The sequence below is a fragment of the Anabrus simplex genome, chromosome 5, assembly GCF_040414725.1.
Source record: "Anabrus simplex isolate iqAnaSimp1 chromosome 5, ASM4041472v1, whole genome shotgun sequence".
NCBI classification, from domain to species: Eukaryota; Metazoa; Arthropoda; class Insecta; order Orthoptera; family Tettigoniidae; genus Anabrus; species Anabrus simplex.
In genome coordinates, this window is record NC_090269.1 from 445823561 (window position 1) to 445842992 (window position 19432).

General features: G+C 41.7%; 1 protein-coding gene across 1 annotated transcript in view; it reads left to right on the top strand.

Annotated features, from left to right (window-relative positions):
- Positions 1-19432, top strand: part of LOC137501036 (zinc finger protein 236-like) — a 64339-nt gene that overhangs the window by 23241 nt on the left and 21666 nt on the right. The window contains exons 3-4 of the mRNA XM_068227895.1: positions 1314-1423; positions 5304-5386. Of these exons, the coding sequence (XP_068083996.1) occupies positions 1358-1423; positions 5304-5386 (149 nt within the window). The 5' untranslated portion in view covers positions 1314-1357. The remainder of the gene's footprint in view (positions 1-1313; positions 1424-5303; positions 5387-19432) is intronic.

Genomic DNA, 19432 nt, shown 5'->3' on the forward strand with positions numbered 1-19432 from the left:
TGGCGGCGGATGCGCCGATCCTCGCGTGCTGACGTCACTCGGGCTGCGCCTGGACCCCTCGCACGTGCCACATGTCCCTGCGCCAACCATCTTCGCCACAGGCGCTGCACCGTGGACACATCCCTATGGGTATCGGCTGCGATTTGACGAAGCGACCAACCTGCCCTTCTCAGCCCGATCACCATACCCCTCGTAATGTCGTCTGTCTGCTGGAAATGCCTCTGTTGACGGCGGCCTGGCATTCTTAGCTATACACGTGTCCTGTGGCACACGACAACACGTTCTACAATGACTGTTGGCTGAGAAATCACGGTACGAAGTGGGTCATTCGCCAACGCCGTGTCCCATTTATCGTTCGCTACGTGCGCAGCACAGCGGCGCATTTCACATCATGAGCATACCTCAGTGACGTCAGTCTACCCTGCAATTGGCATAAAGTTCTGACCACTCCTTCTTGGTGTTGCATTTGCTCTGTCAGTCAGTGTAGATACTCCTAAAGATATTTAGAATACATTAAAGTACGGCATTGCCTGTATGGGAATGATGATGGATAAGAGCTTATAGAGAAATAACATGAAGGAAACTTCTGAAATGTGCTGTTATGTTGAACGTGATGTTGAAAGTTCAGGTTGCAAATAAATAGAAAGTAAATAATGTTGGTAAGAGGAGAATGATTAGCAAAAATCCTGAAAGAGAGGTTGGTAACAAGCAAGTTGGGAGCACACAGCTATTAGCTTGCATTTGGGAGACGGTGGGTTTGAACCCCGCTGCTGGCAGCGCTGGATATGCTTTCTGTGGTTCCCATTTTCACACCAGGCAAATGGCAAATGCGACATAAAGAATGAAAAATGTTATTGGTAGGATGCATGCTGAGTAACCCAGGATTCTCACAGTTGACTTCAGAAAAGTGTATGGGGTGGGGATTAAGTAAGGCATTGGTATACATTACAGTGCATGTGCAAATGCTTATGAAGAAATTAAGAAGGTTAGCACAGGATATGGTGACATGAACATCTGTATCAAAACAGTCTCTAGAGTTGGAGGGGCACTGGTAATATATTAGCATTGTCAGCAGTTTCTCACAAATGTGCCTATGATTTATTCTCAGCCATTGCATGTGTTATTGTTTGAAGTAAAAGCTATGAACCTGTGTGATTTGGATTCCATTCAAGAATAGAGGTTGTGTGGCTGTGATAAAGTAATTGACAGTCATGGAAAGCTACAGGCTTGCTTCCGTGCTTGGTTAGTCCATGAACTTGTAGCCCAAACGATGATGATGATGGTGATGATATATTTTCTGTTCCTTGTTTCAGTAGAAAATTAGTGGAAGTAATAAATACTTCAGGTGCTGTGTGAAATGGACCAGAAAGTTGAGATCAAGGAAGAACCGGTCTTGTTTGATGAAAAAGCAAGTACGTCATTTGTAAGTATCCTTCCAGATTAATTTATAGTGACTAGAATTTAATTCATGTTTAACAATTCTGTGTTAATATATATTGGAACTGAACTCCTTAATATCCTACTCTTTTAATTAGTGAACATTCGGGGTTATTCTAGGTGATTCAGAATAGTAAACAAACTCTCCAACTAGCACTTCTACAAGTGTTTCATTGTTTTCTCCTTCCATTGCTGGACACATGTAGGGCAGCTAATAGCGCTAACAGTTACGACATGATACAATGCTTGTAGGTTCATTTCCATTTTTTAAGTTTAACATTGATGGTAAAATACTGAATTTATTGTGGAAGAATAAAATTTATTTGGTCAGCTGTTGAGATATGGGCCAATCTCTCATCTGATGCCCATCTGTGTATTACGTAGATATAGACACTAAGGAGGTGCTCCATGTGGTTACCATCCATCCTTACACATGCTTCAGACACTCTTGTCAGTGAAGCATGAACTCTTGGGGTCATACCTGCACTCAGATTTGGTTGTGTGAATTGTTAAGGCCCCTGTAACACGTATGTTATGGATAGGTTGGGCTTACACCCATGTATGTAGTGTTCCCATTGGCAGAAATTGAAAGGATTCAGGGCAGGTGAATGGGGAGACTCTGCTACTGGCATCTACTCAACTAATCATTCACCCATGAAATGTTTGGTTTAGATGCTGTTGCATAAGGTACAGAACTTGAATTATTAGCCTATCGTGCATGAAATACATCTGTTATCTTTCTGCAATGGTGAAGTTCCCCAATAGAGCTGCCAATTCATTGTAGGTATGGAAATTGGTGATACTCGGTACCTGTTAATGTTAAAGTTTGTGGTAAAATGTGTTGTCTTACGGGTCTATCACCCACGATAACTGCCGACAGTTGACACTGAAGCAAACCTAATGCTATATCTCCATGATTGCTCAAGAATTTACATCTGCCTGCATGGATGTGTTCTGGTAAATTAATGTGCCATCTTTTGTGAATCCTGCAACTTCAGTAAATAAAATGCTGTCTGGGAACAGTGCATCTTCAGTGTCCTAGCTAGGAACCAGTGGTAGAACTGTAATGTCGACATACACTCATGCTTAGAAATTAAGGATAATGCTGATACATGGTGAAACAACGCTATGGTGGGCGGATTACGGTTTTAAATCACCTCAGGGTATGACCATGTGGTGCATTTGACCTGCAGTCGTTGCACGGTGGCGCTGGCAGCAGTCCAAATATGCAGAGGTATGTTGGTGCATGTCAGAGTACGGTGCAGAGAGTAAGTGTGCAGATCTGTACAAAGGTGAAAAATGAGAGTATCCTCCTATTCAATACATCATATATTCCATCATTAGACGGAGTAAACAAATTCAAACATGTTATGGCTCGTTTGAGCCATCTTCAATGAAAAATGAGGGGTGTTGAAATAATTTACATAATATAAGTAAAAAAATGCAAAAAAAACATAATGAAGGAGCAAATGAAAAAACAAAAGAGAGCCTAGATGGAAACAAAATAGCACAAACATACAATATTTACATTAATATGCAGAGCCAAAAACAACTCAGTTAGGTTAACACAGTTTTTAGTTTCAATTCTTATTTTAAATGAACACCTGTTTCACTGAATTTTGTCGCAGTGAGTTGTTTTTTGCCCTGCATATTGATGTAAATATTGTATACTTGTGCTAATTTTGTTTCCGTCTAGGCTCTCTTTTGTTTGTTTTTTAATTTGCTCCTTCATTATGTTTTTTGGCATTTTTTAACTTATGTTATGTAAATTAATTCAACCCCCCTCATTTTTCACTGAAGATGGCTCAATCGAGCCAAAACATGTTTTAATTTGTTTACTCCGTCCAATGATGGAATATATGATGTATTGAATAGGAGGATACTCTCATTTTTCACCTTTGTAAAGTGAAAACCGTCAATACGGAATGATTCTATTATCTTGTAATAAGCGTGCAGATGTTTTCAGACGTGCTAATGGTGACTGTGTGATGAAAATGGCTCAACGAACACATATTGATGACGTTATGAGGGGTAGAATAATAGGGCGACTGGAGGCTGGTCAAACACAGCAGGTCGTAGCACGGGCCCTCAATGTTCCACAAGGTGTGATCTCAAGATTATGGCAACGATTCCAGCAGACAAGAAATGTGTCCAGGCACTACAGTACGGGACGTCTGCAGTGTACAACACCACTGCAGGTAGCCTTGCTCGGGACCATGCCACAGCCACTGGAACAGTTGTCTCCAGACACACTGTTCACAGACGACTGAACAGACATGGTTTATTCGCCTGGAGACCTGCAAGGTGCATTCCACTGATCCCTGTTCACAGGAGAGCCCGTAAAGCCTGGTGTCAAGAACACAGTACATGGTCATTGGAACAGTGGTCTCAGGTTATGTTCACAGACGAGTCCATATTTACTCTGAACAGTGATTCTCGCCGGGTTCTCATCTGGAGTGAACCAGGAAGCAGACACCAACCCCGTAATGTCCTTGAAAGTGACGTGTATGGAGGTAGTGGTTTGATGGTGTGGGGTGGGATTATGATCGGTGTACATACACCCCTGCATGTCTTTGACAGAGGAAATGTAATAGGTCAGGTGTATCGGGACGTCATTTTGCACCAGTCTGTCCATCTTTTCAGGGGTGCAGTAGGTCCCACCTTACTCTTGACGGATGATAACGCACGGCACCACCGTGATGCCATCATGTAGGAGTACCGTGAAACAGAAGATATCCAGCGAATAGAGTGGCCTGCCTGTTCTCCAGACCTAAGCCCCATCGAGCACGTCTGGGATGCTCTCGGTCGATGTATCACTGCACGTCTTCAAACCCCTAGGACACTTCAGGAGCTCTGACAGGCACCGGTGCAAGAATGAGAGGCTATATCCCAGCAGCTGCTCGAACACCTGATCCAGAGTATGCCAAACCTTTGTGCCTGGGTACGTGTGCATGGTGATCATATCCCATATTGATGTTGGGGTACATGCGCAGGAAACAGTGGCGTTTTGTAGCACATGTGTTTTGGGACGGTTTTCTCAACTTATCACCAATACCGTGGACTTACGGATATGTTTTGTTTGTGTTCACTATGTACCTACGCTATTAGCGCCAGTTTTGTATAGTGCCACGTTGTATGGCACCACAATATGCAATTATCCTTAATTTATGAGCATGAGTGCAGTTGTCTGGTGGCCAAATAGCTTGCACATGTTGGATAAGGAGTGTGTGGTTATCCTCAGTATTGTCAGTTCTTCACAAAATTGTTGTTGAAGAATTACGTTTTATAAGGGACAACACAAGCATCTCCGTCTCCAGCAGTGGACTGTGTGACTCCTACTGGATCTGTTCTCCTTGCTGCGAATGATCCTATGTCTGCAAGTCAGCAGGATAGCCTGCAGAAGGAATGTGGAATTGTGGATGTTGTTCACTGTACATGACACGGGCCTGTAGCTAACGCATATTGGAATACCATGTCTGCCATTTCCTTCAAGAAATAGTAAGACTCATTTTCACCATTTAAATCATTAACTCTCTACAGAATCTCCAGTTTTGCTCTGATACATTACTGCACTAGCAACACAACCTGAAGTGTACCAGTAACACACTCAGTGCACTGCAAACGCAACCATCAGAAATGAACAGTGATCTTCAATGGGAAGACGGTCTACATAACCGAATGCTACACATACTCGGCGGAGATAAGATGGCCCTCATCTCAACAGGTATTGGTTTTGGATATTTAATTATGGGGTTATTCTACCATTGACCAATATTACCTACTGTAGGAATATGGGACACCTTTTACATTTTTATTCTTGTTATCCCTTTATTATACTTTCAATTTACTTTCCGTACTTCTTATAGGCTTCAGCAGACGTAAAGGATGAACTAACCATAGAAGAACCTACAGTTGATCAACTTGTACAATGTTTCAAAGAAGAGGAGAAGTAAGTACATTTTATATCTTACACCCGTAACACTAACTCCCTCTGTGTGCAAGTCGACCTCGGGATCCCATGGCCCAGGTAGTCATAATGTTAAAAGTGTGATACTTTGTGTTGTACAATGTCAGCAAGTGTACCCAACCAAATTCATGACAACTCAGCCGTTGACCCTCGAGATGTTTGGTGTACTTTGCTATCTAGTGGACCTTAGAGTGAGATAGAAAAGCAGCCAGCCAGATGTCCTGCATGCCTGCTTATCACCCAGAGGCTCTGGTTTCAATTTCTGGTCTGGTCGTGTATTTTTACGTTAATCCAAGAACTGGTTCATATGCCACTAAGCTTACCTCATGAAAATTGTGGAGGTATCTGATGGTGAGATGGCTGCCCAGGTCGATAAATCCAAGAATATAAGCTGAGTAGATTCATTGCATTGACCATAAATCACCTCATAATGTGCAGGCCTTGAGGCTGAGTAGTGATCGCTTGGTAGGCCAAGGTAGGCCCATTATGGCTGTAGTACTGTGGGATCATGTTTTTTATGTTTGGAAATTCTGTCCAGTATTAACAACCTACTGGACTTATATGACTTGAAGTTCATGCGAATATTGGCTAGGCCATCAGCTCAAATGATGAGACTTTCACGCGCCATGGCATACTTAGTAGGTTATACTTTGATCTCCCCTGCAAGGGTCTCCTTTCTGTGATCCCCCTTTTGCGATCTTCTATAAGTAGAATAGGAATGTGGCTTATTTTCGGCTCTCCTTCTGAGAACTTTTACCATAACACATCGCCCAATTCTAGCCTCTGAAAGCACAAACTTTTCATTAGGTGTTAGTCAGTCTCCTAGCCACGGTTCCAATTGTAGTAAAGGCCAGTGACAGCAATGCTATTGCTGAGTTATTGAAAATGATTTGGAGGACAGTTATGGCAGTTATCATGATAATGGTAAGGAGATTTTAAGCGAAGGTGACAATTCATCAGGTAAAAGTTACTGTGAAATTGTATTGAAAGTTCCATGTGCGAAAGCAAAACATAGTGACTGGGTTGTGGGTTAGTAGTAATGATATTCATCACTTGACAGGCTCTCTAGGGGTGTCGGGAGAACTGAGAGGCAAATATTTAGATAATTTTGTATCAGAAATCCCTGTGATTTTGGAGTTTATTGACCCATTGCTTTTCCGCATTGCATGGGAAACAAATATTTAGCTGCAGGACAATTATTGGAACCAGATAAGAAAAGAAAATATACATGATATCAAGTGGTTTGACACTAATGAGGATGACATTAAGGCCTGCTTTGCTCTCTGCATTCTGATATCCCAGGTTCGTAAACTTTGAAACATAACCCATGGCATCAGAGCCCTGAAGGTCCTTGGCAGAGTTTTATGATATTTTTGGGTGGTAATGATTTGCAGTGCAATACTCCAAAAGTGCTATAATCACTTCAGATAACAATTCTCTTGGAAAAATTATTGGTGAATGAAAAATGTACTCTCCACTGTTTGTCATAATGCAGTGCTGAAAGCCTGGAGCTGGCATCCATACGTCGGCCACAGCGGAGCGATGTGAACAGTGTTTTCAGACTGCCGTTAGCTGATCTGCCACTATTATGGTTGGTGCTTGACCTAAGTGAGGATATCAAACTCATCCAGGTTCTCAATAGTGCACAATTTGCGGAAATAGCTGTAGGAGGAGCCGATTATTCGTGCGCTGTAGTAGCTGCTCGCTAAATGGCCATAGAACCTGCACAATCCATTCAAAGTCCGATGTCAGAAAAATAAAGAACGGTTCCTTGATGGTTATGCTGGCCATTATCAGGCTCATTCTTTACAGTTAACAGTGACTCAGTGAATAATTCTATATGTAAATAAACATCTGTCACTTTTCACCGTCAATGTGCGCAGTATTATGCCACCTGGACGGTTACAAAATATCCACGCATCGCGTGAAAGCCTTGACCTGACCATTGTATTTGTCAGTGAGAGCTGGTTGTCCAACAAAATTTATGACTCAGAACTGTTTCATGACGTGCTGATATTGTTCCATAGGGCTCGGTCCCACAGCTGTGCAGGGGGAGTTCTAATAGCAGTCAAGCCAGAATGTCACCCAACTTGAGTTTGTTACGTGGAGACAATTGCCAAAGCCCTGTGGGTAGAAATTTATTTATTATTTATTTATTGACTTTAGCAGTGGCGAAGTTGGGCTCGTGGCCCTCTCTTACACTTAACCACATAATTAATCTACAGATAATACATATATAAAAGAAATGTACTATTCTATCATAAAATCAAAGATAAGCTAAAAATTACAGATTTGGACAACATATAATGAAGAAAGAAAGCAGAGTTCAACAAATAAAATAGAATAAAATTCTGAGCGTATAGATAATGAGAAAGAGACAGTCATAATGGAAAAGTAAGATACAAACTGGAAGAAATAAGCAATGCATAAAGAGAACACAGTAAGTAATAAAGTAAATGGAAATATAAGTATGGCCGTAAAAGTGATCTATGTACATGAGTAAGTAGCTAAATATTATGTACATTGCACTATAATAATAATAATAATAAGAATAATAATAATAATAATAATAATAATAATAATAATCACACAATCTATCATACGTCATCATACACACGAAACAATCAGCGGTATTCAACAGGTAATCTCCACATGCAGTCTTAAATTTCGATATTGATTTTGAGTTCCTGACAGCAGCTGGGAGTAAATTCCAAAGTTGTGACCCAGCCACAACGAAGGATCTGTTATACATTGAACAGTGGTTGACGGGAATAGCGAGGGAAGTGCCAGATCTAGTGTTACAATTATGGAATGAGGATAATAAATGGAATTTTGAAGAGTTTTTTTTTGGGTAGATTTTCCTTCTGAGATCGATATATCAACGTAAGTACATGGAATTTCTGTCGCCTCTCGGGTTTCAGCCAGGAAAGAAATGTGTAGCTAGGGGTTATGTGTGCATCGTAACTCAAGTTAAAAACAAATCGAAGACCAGACTTCAATGCTCATTGAAGTTTCATAGTTTGTTCACATGTAGCATCAATGAGGACAAAGTCGCAGTAGTCAAGTATTGGTAGTATCAAAGTTTGGAGTAGTTTTATCTTTACGTCTTTTGGCAAAATGTCCTTATGTTGTTTCAGAGGATGTAGCGTCGTGTACATCTTTCTACGTGTATTTCTTACGTGTGCAGACCAGTCAAGAGTTTCAATCACGGTCATACCTAGGTTCTTCACTTCCTTACTGAACGGGATTATAGTGGCATTTTATGTCACCGGAGGAATAGCATAATTTTTATACATGATGTTTAATAATACCTGAGAACCGATAATAATTGTTTGAGTTTTTTGGGGGTTGAGGAGGAGAGAGTTTTCACTGACGTACACACTGAGTTGTTGAATGTCGGAGTTAATATCTCTTATTGCATTCGATATATCATTTATATTAACTTGGCAGTAAATCTGGAGGTCGTCGGCAAAGAGGTGATATCTGTTATACTTTATTTTAGAGGAGATGTCATTTATATAGAGGACAAACAAAAGGGGAGCAAGAGCAGAACCTTGCGGGGTTCCTGCCTTCCGGAGTCGCCACTGAGAAGCAGTATCTTGTACTGTAACACGTTGCATACGATCTGTAAATTATGCAGTGAAAAATTTTAAAGCAACATTACCGAAAAACGATTTGAGCTTCATCAGCAATGTCTGGATGTTTATCGTGTCAGAAGCACTGCTGAAGTCAAGGAGTGTGAGTATAGTCACTTGTCTTTCGTCCATTGTTTGTCTGATGTCCTCAGTCACTTTGAGTAAGGCAGTGGCTGTGCTATGACCCTTCTTGAAGCCAGATTGCAGGGGCTCAAGAAGAGAGTGAGCCTGAGGGTATTCCAATATTTGCGCATGTACCAACCATTCTAACGCTTTGGAGAGAGCAGGGAGAATCAAAATTTGACGGTAATCGGATAGGAGTTTCGAACCTGGGATTTTAGGAAGTGAAATTACATTGGCGTACTTCCGAATTGTCGGTTATGTGCCGTTTTTGAGACAGTAATTAAAAATATGGCTGAGAATGGGTAGAATAGCGCCAATAATATTATGTATAAAAGTAATAGGAATTTCATGGACACCGCTTGCTTTGGATTTAATAGAATACAAGACCTTTTTAACTTCATTAGTGCTGACGATACGAAAGGCAAAGCACGGGCCATTTTGTGGGACAGGTGCTGGGACGTTATTTACGTGTGGTCTGTTAAGCGGATTAGACTGAGCTCTCTCTTCCGTGAAATACTAATTTAAATCATAGAGTGGAATGTCAGGTACCTGAAGCTGTTCATGTGTTTTTCCTATGCCCATGGCTCGGAGATGCTTCCAGCCACTAGCCGTATTTAGGTTACTTACTGATTCACAAACATATTTAAATTTAAGATTACGTGTGATTTGTTTAGTTTCATTCCTAATTATTCTATACTGTTCATAGTCATTTGGGTCCTGAGTACTTTTGTAATGTTGGTAAAGAGCATCACGTTGAGACATCATATTTTTAACTGCAGGAGTTAGCCATGGGTTAGGTTTGTGGGATATTCTGCTCTGTCTTTTCGGTGCATGTTTGTTGTATAGATTGTGTATTAACATATTAAAGGTATTTACGTTATATGCCTAGGTTTATATTTTGGAACGCGAAGTGAGTACGCAAGAAATATAAGATCGTGGGTGGACACAGCCAGTACTGAAGTTTATCTGTGGGTTACCACTTTCTGAGGGTTGTTTGTTACTTTGAGATCTATTAAGGTGTGGGAAATGTTGTTGGCAGTATGTACAAGGTTTGTAGGGTCAGAGGGAAGGATAGTCAAGTCACATGAGGAAAACAAGTCTTCTAGTTTCTTAGTACCGTATTTCTTCGTAAGTAGATTTGTACTTAAGTCGCCTAATATAATGATATGTTGATAGGCTGGTAGCAAGTTAACCCAAGATCGGTCGAGGGGGGAGCGCAGCACTAACAAACGATTTTATCTGGCCACTGCTTGCTTTTCGTTTGTTCTGCTGATGTGTGCTGCTATCTAACTGGCCGGTGATATGTCAACAATCAAATAGTGCTGTTAACGGCCGCGAAGTTGTCATCAGAGTGACCTAGACTGCTTATTTGTGAAGTCGTGAGCGCTGCGCTAACACCACGACCGATGGTGTTCCCTTGAATTCTAAGTATTGTTGTGTCGTGATTATTGAATTAGAAGAATTGGATTAGATATTTTAAGTTCACTGTTTGCAATTTCAGTGCACGTGAAGTTACATGTAGTATTCATCAGGAACTATGAATCGTTCAGATGCTCAGGTAGTTCAGTGGGAGTTGGAAGAATCTGATAATGACACTGAAATAGGCTCATCTCAAGAGTTAGATGATTCAGTTGATTCAGACGCAGAACAGTCGAATAACAGTGACCATGATAGTGGAAGTGAACAATCTGCCGGTGATGAGCAGGAAATAAAATAACCTTGAGTGGAGTATATCGGTAAGGAGCAACTGACCGTTAGGCATGCTCATGCAGCACGCCAGTAAGTACGTAGGAAGCGCAGAAGTATAGTTATTCATCCACCGGGAGTCAAAGGAGAAATTGTAAAAAATGCTAGCACTGTTCTCAATGCATGGAAAATATTTTTCCCTGACGAAGTGATTGAAGAAATTACAGCGTGCACAAACGATTGCCTTCATAAAACTACAGCAGGAAAAGTGATGTTATAGATACAAATCCTCATGAAATAAGGGCAGTTCCAGGTCTCTTGTATTAAGCAGGCATGCAAAATTCGTCACACCAGATTGTGGAGGATTTGTAGGATAATGATGGGACTGCTCCAGAATATTTTTGATTTACAATGATTTACCGAAGATTTCTGTTACTGTTGCAAGGTTTTTGTTTTGATGATGCACGGACAAGGTTTACAAGGAAAGCACTTGATAGACTAGCCCCGATCAGAAATGTGTTTGAAGGTTTCGTAGCAGGATGTGTGAACAGCTACAGCATTTCTGAATACGCTACAGTTGACGAAATGCTTGAATCATTTCGTGGTAGATGTGCGTTTAGGCAGTTCATGCCAAAGAAGCTGGCCAAATATGCCATAATAAGGCATTATGACTTACGTTACTTTGGGTTTTGAGGCCAAATGTGATAAAAATAAATTAAAGTGCTCCGTAAGGTGACAAAAGAATAAAAATATAAACTTCCTAGTAAGGTAATTTCCAATTGATATACATAAGAAAGACTTGAACTTCTTTTTCATTAGGGTGAGCGCCGCGCTAACACCTCAACCGATGACGTGACTAAGATCGACCGATGTTGGGTTAAGTAGGTGCGTATCAAACTCGGTCAAGTAAGGTAATTTAGGTGGTCGGTAAACCACTCCAATAAGTATTTTCTGTCTACTAGCAACTACTTCAACGAACATAAACTCCAGCCTCGGCAATTCACTGGTCGATGAAGTACAAATGACACGGCTCTTCAGGTCATCTCTACAGTAGAGAACATTACCTCCACCCCTCTTATTTGTACGATCATGGTGGTAGAGTTTATAGCCGTCAAGGCGAACCATGATGTTTGGAATTGATGGCGATAACCAGCTTTCACTAATACCTATCAAATGGATGCTATTTTTGTTAAATATAGCCTGAATTTCGTCAATATGTGCGGGCAAGCTTAGGCTGTTCAAGTGACAACAATGGAGAGTATGAGGATATAGTGAAAGTTCTTGTTTCAAAAGGTTACCGGCATCTATGTTCTGTGAAGAAGTGAGGGGTGTGCTATTCTTAGAGAGGTCATTGTCATGAGGAAATACTGTAGCTACCTGACTAATAGGCATAAATTAACTGAGAAAAAAATGTCTTACTTGGATTTCCTGAAGAAATGGACTGCTGACTGGTTAAGGCACCACACACACACACACACACACACACACACACACACTAATATTAATAATAAACATTTGCTGGGTACATCACAATTGTCATATCGCTCAGATAATCCACCTAACCGCCTCATATGTGAGTTCAGTTCATTAGGTGAGCTAATGTGGAGCTTTTTCCGGTCATGCAACAAATGTAAATTGCATATGGGATCAATTTACCACGCCTCTAAGTCATCTCGAGAGATGAACGATGAACTAATCGCTTCTCTCTCGAGCTTGTACAAGATGTACAACAAAATTATGATGCCATTTTTATTGTTGCTGATTTCAAACTAGAAGTTATGTTGTCCAGAAATTCTGCCCCTGTTCCAAATAACATCCTTGGCATTAGATTCCTTTCCGCTTTCTATGATTTGTTCCTTCCTCAATATTCCAAGCCCTGCGTATTATGTGAACAACAAGCTCATCACTTGATCTTTTCCTAGGTAACATATCACAGTGTGTCCAATCCCTTAATATTACTCCTGGATTCTGTGACCTTCAGGTAATTCCTACAACACTGACTCACACAAAACCATCTCCCTAGCCCCATACTAGAACATCTTTTAAATTTTCCTTAACAAAGTGGAACAATCTGTGCACTTTACTGTCAAACTGATGCGTAGAAGAAGCCACACCAATAGTAAATATAACCAGCAAACATAAATCCCCATGGATCACCAAGGAGGCAGCACGAGAGATTCAATGAGGAACCGCCTGTACTAAAGAAACCCAATCAACTGTGAGTGGGAGAAGTACAGATTGGCTCAAACCACTCTATTGGACATTCCTGGTCTCAACACCAACTGCATGGAACTCTGAAGTAGAGGTTGCATCATAGCAACCTAACAGTACGGCAGTCTCTACACCACAAGAAATCGCAGGCACCTTCAACAGGAAATTTAATGACTTCTCAGCCCCTACTGAGGAAGGGAACATGCCCTATTCTTGGACAACTATCCCTCTCTTCCCTCTAACCAATCTGTATTTCTCAAAAAGTGAAGTCAAGGTTAGGCTTTTGTAAACAAGACCACATTCAGTGACCGGGCCAGATTGAATGTCAGCAAGAATTCTCAAGAATTGTGCCCTCTCTTTCCACTCCCTTCAGTCGTTTTATGAATACCAGGACACTGCCTGTGGAAAGAAGCCAATGTCCCAGTTTTCAAAGATGGACACAAGGAAAATGTGGATGATTACTGAGCAGTTTCAATAACATCAGGGGTCTGTAAGTGTATGGGATGCCTAGTTGTTTTATAAATGTTGGAGAGAAACCTGTTAAACTCAAACCAGTACGGCTTCATGCCTGGAAAATCCTGCACAACTCTTTTAACAAAAGTTATTGATGACTGGAGCAGGCGGGGTCACAAATAGACTGTGCGTCTCTGGACTGGGGCAAAACTGTTGACCAGGTGTCACATCAAAGACTTGTGTTAAAACTTGACAACTACAACATTCATGGTAAACTGCTGGCATGGCCGAGGTCATTTTTGATGGGTTGAATGCAATGTCTTGCACACAGAGTATTCAAATCAGACCAAACCCCAATTCCTCCTGGAGTAATTCAGGGCAGTGAGATAGGGCCCTTCCTGTACCTGATTTATGCTCTTGACTTACTGGATTGTGTAAATTCGACCATGGCATAGCATGCTGATGACACATTTACAGATGATCTGGTACAGTTCTACTCGGATCTGGATAGTATAGCTCTGTGGTATGGTATAAATGTTAAGATATGTAAATATGTAAGACTAAGCAGAGCTGGACAGCCACTCCCGAACCTGCCTACTCTATATGGACTCCACCTACCAATTTCTAACTCTATCAAACTGCTTGGTATTTATATTAAGGATAATTACAATGGAATAAGCACGTATGAAATTAGGTGCAAGGCAAATTGAGCGCTAGGTTTTGTCTGTAGATGTCTCTGGAGGAAGAGGTAAACCCCTACAAACAGCTTATAATTCTCGGGTGCAGCACTATATGGTCTTCCTTCCTCGCACCCAACAACAACAACAGATAATATGAGGAAATTAGAAGCAAAATATATAATAAACAAACATCCCTGTATACACAGCGAGGTTTTGCAACCAGTGAACTCGTTAGACGTAGCCTTCCTTAAGGAATCCCTGACAGACAAAACATATCTCTCCCTACAGTTTAATTTTCACTCTGTTAATAGAGGCCAAGGAGTTACTCTTGTGTCCTCACCTCCCCACCCCCATCGTCAGAACTACCTCATATAAATGAATTTTAGGCACGGTCAGCTCATGTCTTGAACTGTCCTCCATCTGAAATAAAACTGCTTCCTCTTCTTCAGCTTCTCCATGCTGTATAGAAAATATATAAATAGAATCCCATATGTGATGTATATAACATGTATAAATTCAAATTAAGAACGATTTGTGCAAGTAAGGTCGAATGTGCGCGGATATGTATGCGTGCGTGTGTGGGAGTGGCTGTGTATGAGTGTCTACAGAGGGGTATGAGTGAGGGTATAAAGGACCGGGTATTCTTACTCTAATATGTATTGCATAAATCAAGATAATAATTATTCTAAGTATACAGTTTTTGGAGTGTAGATATATAAATTTAAAATTGTTTACACATGTGTAAATATTCAGTAGAGTTTACGTAAACATACATGTGGGGGTGGGGGCACTCCTGTGTACATTCTGTATCTACCACCCCCAGATTGTACTCGTACAATTTAAGGAGAATAAATAATAATAATTTATGATATTTACTTCACAATGGTGCACAGTATCTCTGATGGGGTGGTTTATATTTCTTGAGGGCAGTTTAATTCTAATTTCTAACCAATCACGTTGGAGCATTATTTCTGGAGCAATTTTGTTAATGTAACTCCACCTTCCTCAATAAATCAGCAACCTACAACCTCCAGTTACAATACTCAGTTGCCAACAGCTTCATTCCCAAAATTCAGGTGTTCACTTGCTGATTTCATGCACTACCATGATACATTTCTCTCTTGATAATTGAAAACAATTCATTGACTGACACCCAGTATTAATATTACCTGTTGTCCTGCATGTCAGATGAACTGCATCAGCTGATTGCCTGTAACCCAAGGCAACTTAATGATATAATGGGACCTTATCTGCAGTCATTACAATAATCCCAGATTAATTCTGAATTTGAAAATTAGTTATTTCCAGAACCTATAGTTTGATCAGAATCATCAAATGATGTAAAATTATTGAATGAAAAACTATTCAGTAATCTCAGTACTAGACAAGTGTTAGAGGTATACACTCAGTTTCTTTCTTTTTCCATGGACGTAATCGGTGCATGTTTCCAGAAGCAGTGGGAGGATAATAGTTTAGGTGAAGCATCTCACTGTTTACAAGATTCCCTAAAATTTTAAGAGAGCAGTTGTCAGAGTCTTGAGCTTGTGTCGTTCCACAAAGCAACATTTACTAAATCCAGTCGTATGAACCTGGTATAGCCACAAGGGGGCCTCAGGCATTTACTTCTTCTTCTTGATCATATGAGTGATGTAATGGTCCTCATTATCTATAAAATGAACTATTTTCAAAAACATGACTGTAAGTGACTGTATTTAGTTCATCAGCAACATAGTAGGTGCTCACTGGAAAACAGCAGGATATGCAACCAATCCCTGCACACAGAATAAGACGGTGAGAAATCAGCTGTACTGATCAGTCAAGGGAACCTTTCATGAATATGAAGTTCTTTTGTCTACTGTCGCTGTCAGAGTAAGGGGCAGTAGAGGTGTTTTTTATGACTGTTGAGTATCACTTGGTAGCAGATCTCAGATGAACTCCATGTTGGGTAAGCTTGCTGATGCACTAGGCTTAAAATTAAGTCCATATGCTATGTCTATCAGTGGATGGTGCAGAATGGTCAACAACAATACAGGCAGCCAGGTTATCCATAGGATCTCCTGGCAGTGACACACAATGACATATCAAAGTAGTAAACATAGTTCTTCTCAGAGTTCTTTAATGAGAAACATTGGGCGAATCATTTCACTCCTTCAACTTAATGTTTAAAATGTTAAAAAGTCAAAGTGTGACTACCTATCATAATTCTTGCTAGACATTGATATTATCATCATTCAGGAATGGCATGCTTCCAGTGAAGAAAATTTCTGAAGTACAGTTTAAATTACAGGGTGTACTGCACTTGGAGCAAAATACCACGAGGTGTATGGAGTTGCTGCATATGTCCAGAGCAACATAGATGAGGTCTTGCTGATTTCTGAGAATTTGAATGCAGATATAGATACAGTTATCACACAGTTTTCACTGTCACAAATGTTTACAAGCCACCCAAATTACTCTGGCCTAAATATGTCATACATACTGCAGAACACTGCAATTTACATAGGAAACTGCAACATTCATCATAAATTTTGACTGTATGCTGATAAAGATGTATGTGATAGCATGTTTGAAGAATAGGCTAAGGGGGGACAATCTTCATGTAGACTTTGATGCCCAACATCAAGGTACTTTCAGGTCTGCTGCAGGGTTCAAGTATCCAAATCCTGACTTACGTTTTGTTAGCTGCAATGAAAGTAATATCCCATGATTGTCATGGGAAAAGTCTTAGATGCCTATCCTCACAGCGAATACAGACCTGTAGGTATTATGGTCCCTGTCATCCAATAAACACCACATGTCTGATGGAACTTTCAGAAAGATGACTGGAATGAGTTTTCTTTGTAACTGTGTGAACAACAGACAAGGGTGTATGCCACGAGGATACTGTAAAGAACACATTCCGGGATGGAATGATGAAAGTGAAATACTGTACCAACACTTCCATCAAAGTGGAGGCCCTGATGTATTAATCCAACTTTGTTGAGTTTTGCCTTGTCACGGAGGCAGAAATGGACAAATACAGTGCAGAAATTGGGCATTACCCACTTCGACAGTGACAGATGGAGTCATCTTAGAAGATTGGGAAGAAGTTCTAGCTTGTTGTTTAAAGGCACCGAACAACTAGGTCATCGACAGGGAAGAAGTAGTCCACCAGTATGCAGAAAACATCCTGAAGTGACACCGAACCAAATTGCTTCTCACATCATTAATATAACTAGAATATCTCCTGATAAGAAACATACCAGGTACATTCAACAATAGCTGCACAACCTGAAAAAGATTCTTACCTCCCACATCCGATTGTGCACGTTGCTCCACATTTTCAGACATTGACTCTAAATGCTCCTGTAGTGAACTTCTAATTTATATCCGAGTAAGTGCTAAACATTGGCAAAATTCTTCACCAACCTCCTGTTGCCTGGTCATTAAGAAGGTGAAGATCATTTGTATTTTGAAATGTAGCAAACCAGGCAACTAGGCAGAAAGCTGTCACCCCATAGCCCTTCTTACGTACTCCTATAAGCTCTTTGTAAAGCTCATCTACAGTATAACAGCACTGTCCTCGCATATATTCCAACTGCTGAGGCAGGCTTCGGACAAGAATAAAATTGCTGTGAACATTTGGTATCTCTTACATCCTGAAAACTTCTGTGGTGTTTGTTGACTTTACTCCTGCCTTCAACATTGTTTGGACTTAATAACATGCTGAGTAGTTGGAATTTCCAGTTAATGATTAGAAGCAGGATAGGCCAGGAGAGGAAGTTTAACAATGGATTGCTCTTAGGATCAGTTCGTTCACCATTAATATTCAACGTGTACACTGACTGACAGAGCAAATGCAACACCAAGAAGGAGTGGTCAGAACTTTATGCCAATTGCAGGGTAGACTGACGTCACTGAGGTATGCTCATGATGTGAAATGCGCCGCTGTCCTGCGCACGTAGCGAACGATAAATGGGACACGGCGTTGGCGAATGGCCCACTTTGTACCGTGATTTCTCAGCCGACAGTCATTGTAGAATGTGTTGTGTGCCACAGGACACGTGTATAGCTAAGAATGCCAGGCCGCCGTCAACGGAGGCATTTCCAGCAGACAGACGACTTTACGAGGGTATGGTGATCGGGCTGAGAAGGGCAGGTTGGTCGCTTCGGCAAATCGCAGCCGATACCCATAGGGATGTGTCCACGGTGAAGCGCCTGTGGCGAAGATGGTTGGCGCAGAGACATGTGGCACGTGCGAGGGGTCCAGGCGCAGCCCGAGTGACGTCAGCACGCGAGGATCGGCGCATCCGCCGCCAAGCGGTGGCAGCCCCGCACGCCACGTCAACCGCCATTCTTCAGCATGTGCAAGACACCCTGGCTGTTCCAATATCGACCAGAACAATTTCCCGTCGATTGGTTGAGGGAGGCCTGCACTCCCGGCGTCCGCTCAGAAGACTACCATTGACTCCACAGCATAGACGTGCACGCCTGGCATGGTGCCGGGCTAGAGCGACTTGGATGAGGGAATGGCGGAACGTCGTGTTCTCCGATGAGTCACACTTCTGTTCTGTCAGTGATAGTCACCGCACACGAGTGTGGCGTCGGCGTGGAGAAAGGTCAAATCCGGCAGTAACTGTGGAGCGCCCTACCGCTAGACAATGCGGCATCATGGTTTGGGGCGCTATTGCGTATGATTCCACGTCACCTCTAGTGCGTATTCAAGGCACGTTAAATGCCCACCGCTACGTGCAGCATGTTCTGCGGCCGGTGGCACTCCCATGCCTTCAGGGGCTGCCCAATGCTCTGCTTCAGCAGGATAATGCCCGCCCACACACTGCTCGCATCTCCCAACAGGCTCTACGAGGTGTACAGATGCTTCCGTGGCCAGCGTACTCTCCGGATCTCTCACCAATCGAACATGTGTGGGATCTCATTGGACGCCGTTTGCAAACTCTGCCCCAGCCTCGTACGGACAACCAACTGTTGCAAATGGTTGACAAAGAATGGAGAACCATCCCTCAGGACACCATCCGCACTCTTATTGACTCTGTACCGCGACGTGTTACTGCGTGCATCGCCGCTCACGGTGGTCCTACATCCTACTGAGTTGATGCCGTGCGCATTGTGTAACCTGCATATCGGTTTGAAATAAACATCAATTATTCGTCCGTGCCGTCTCTGTTTTCTCCCCAACTTTCATCCCTTTCGAACCACTCCTCCTCGGTGTTGCATTGTCACTGTCAGTCAGTGTATATATC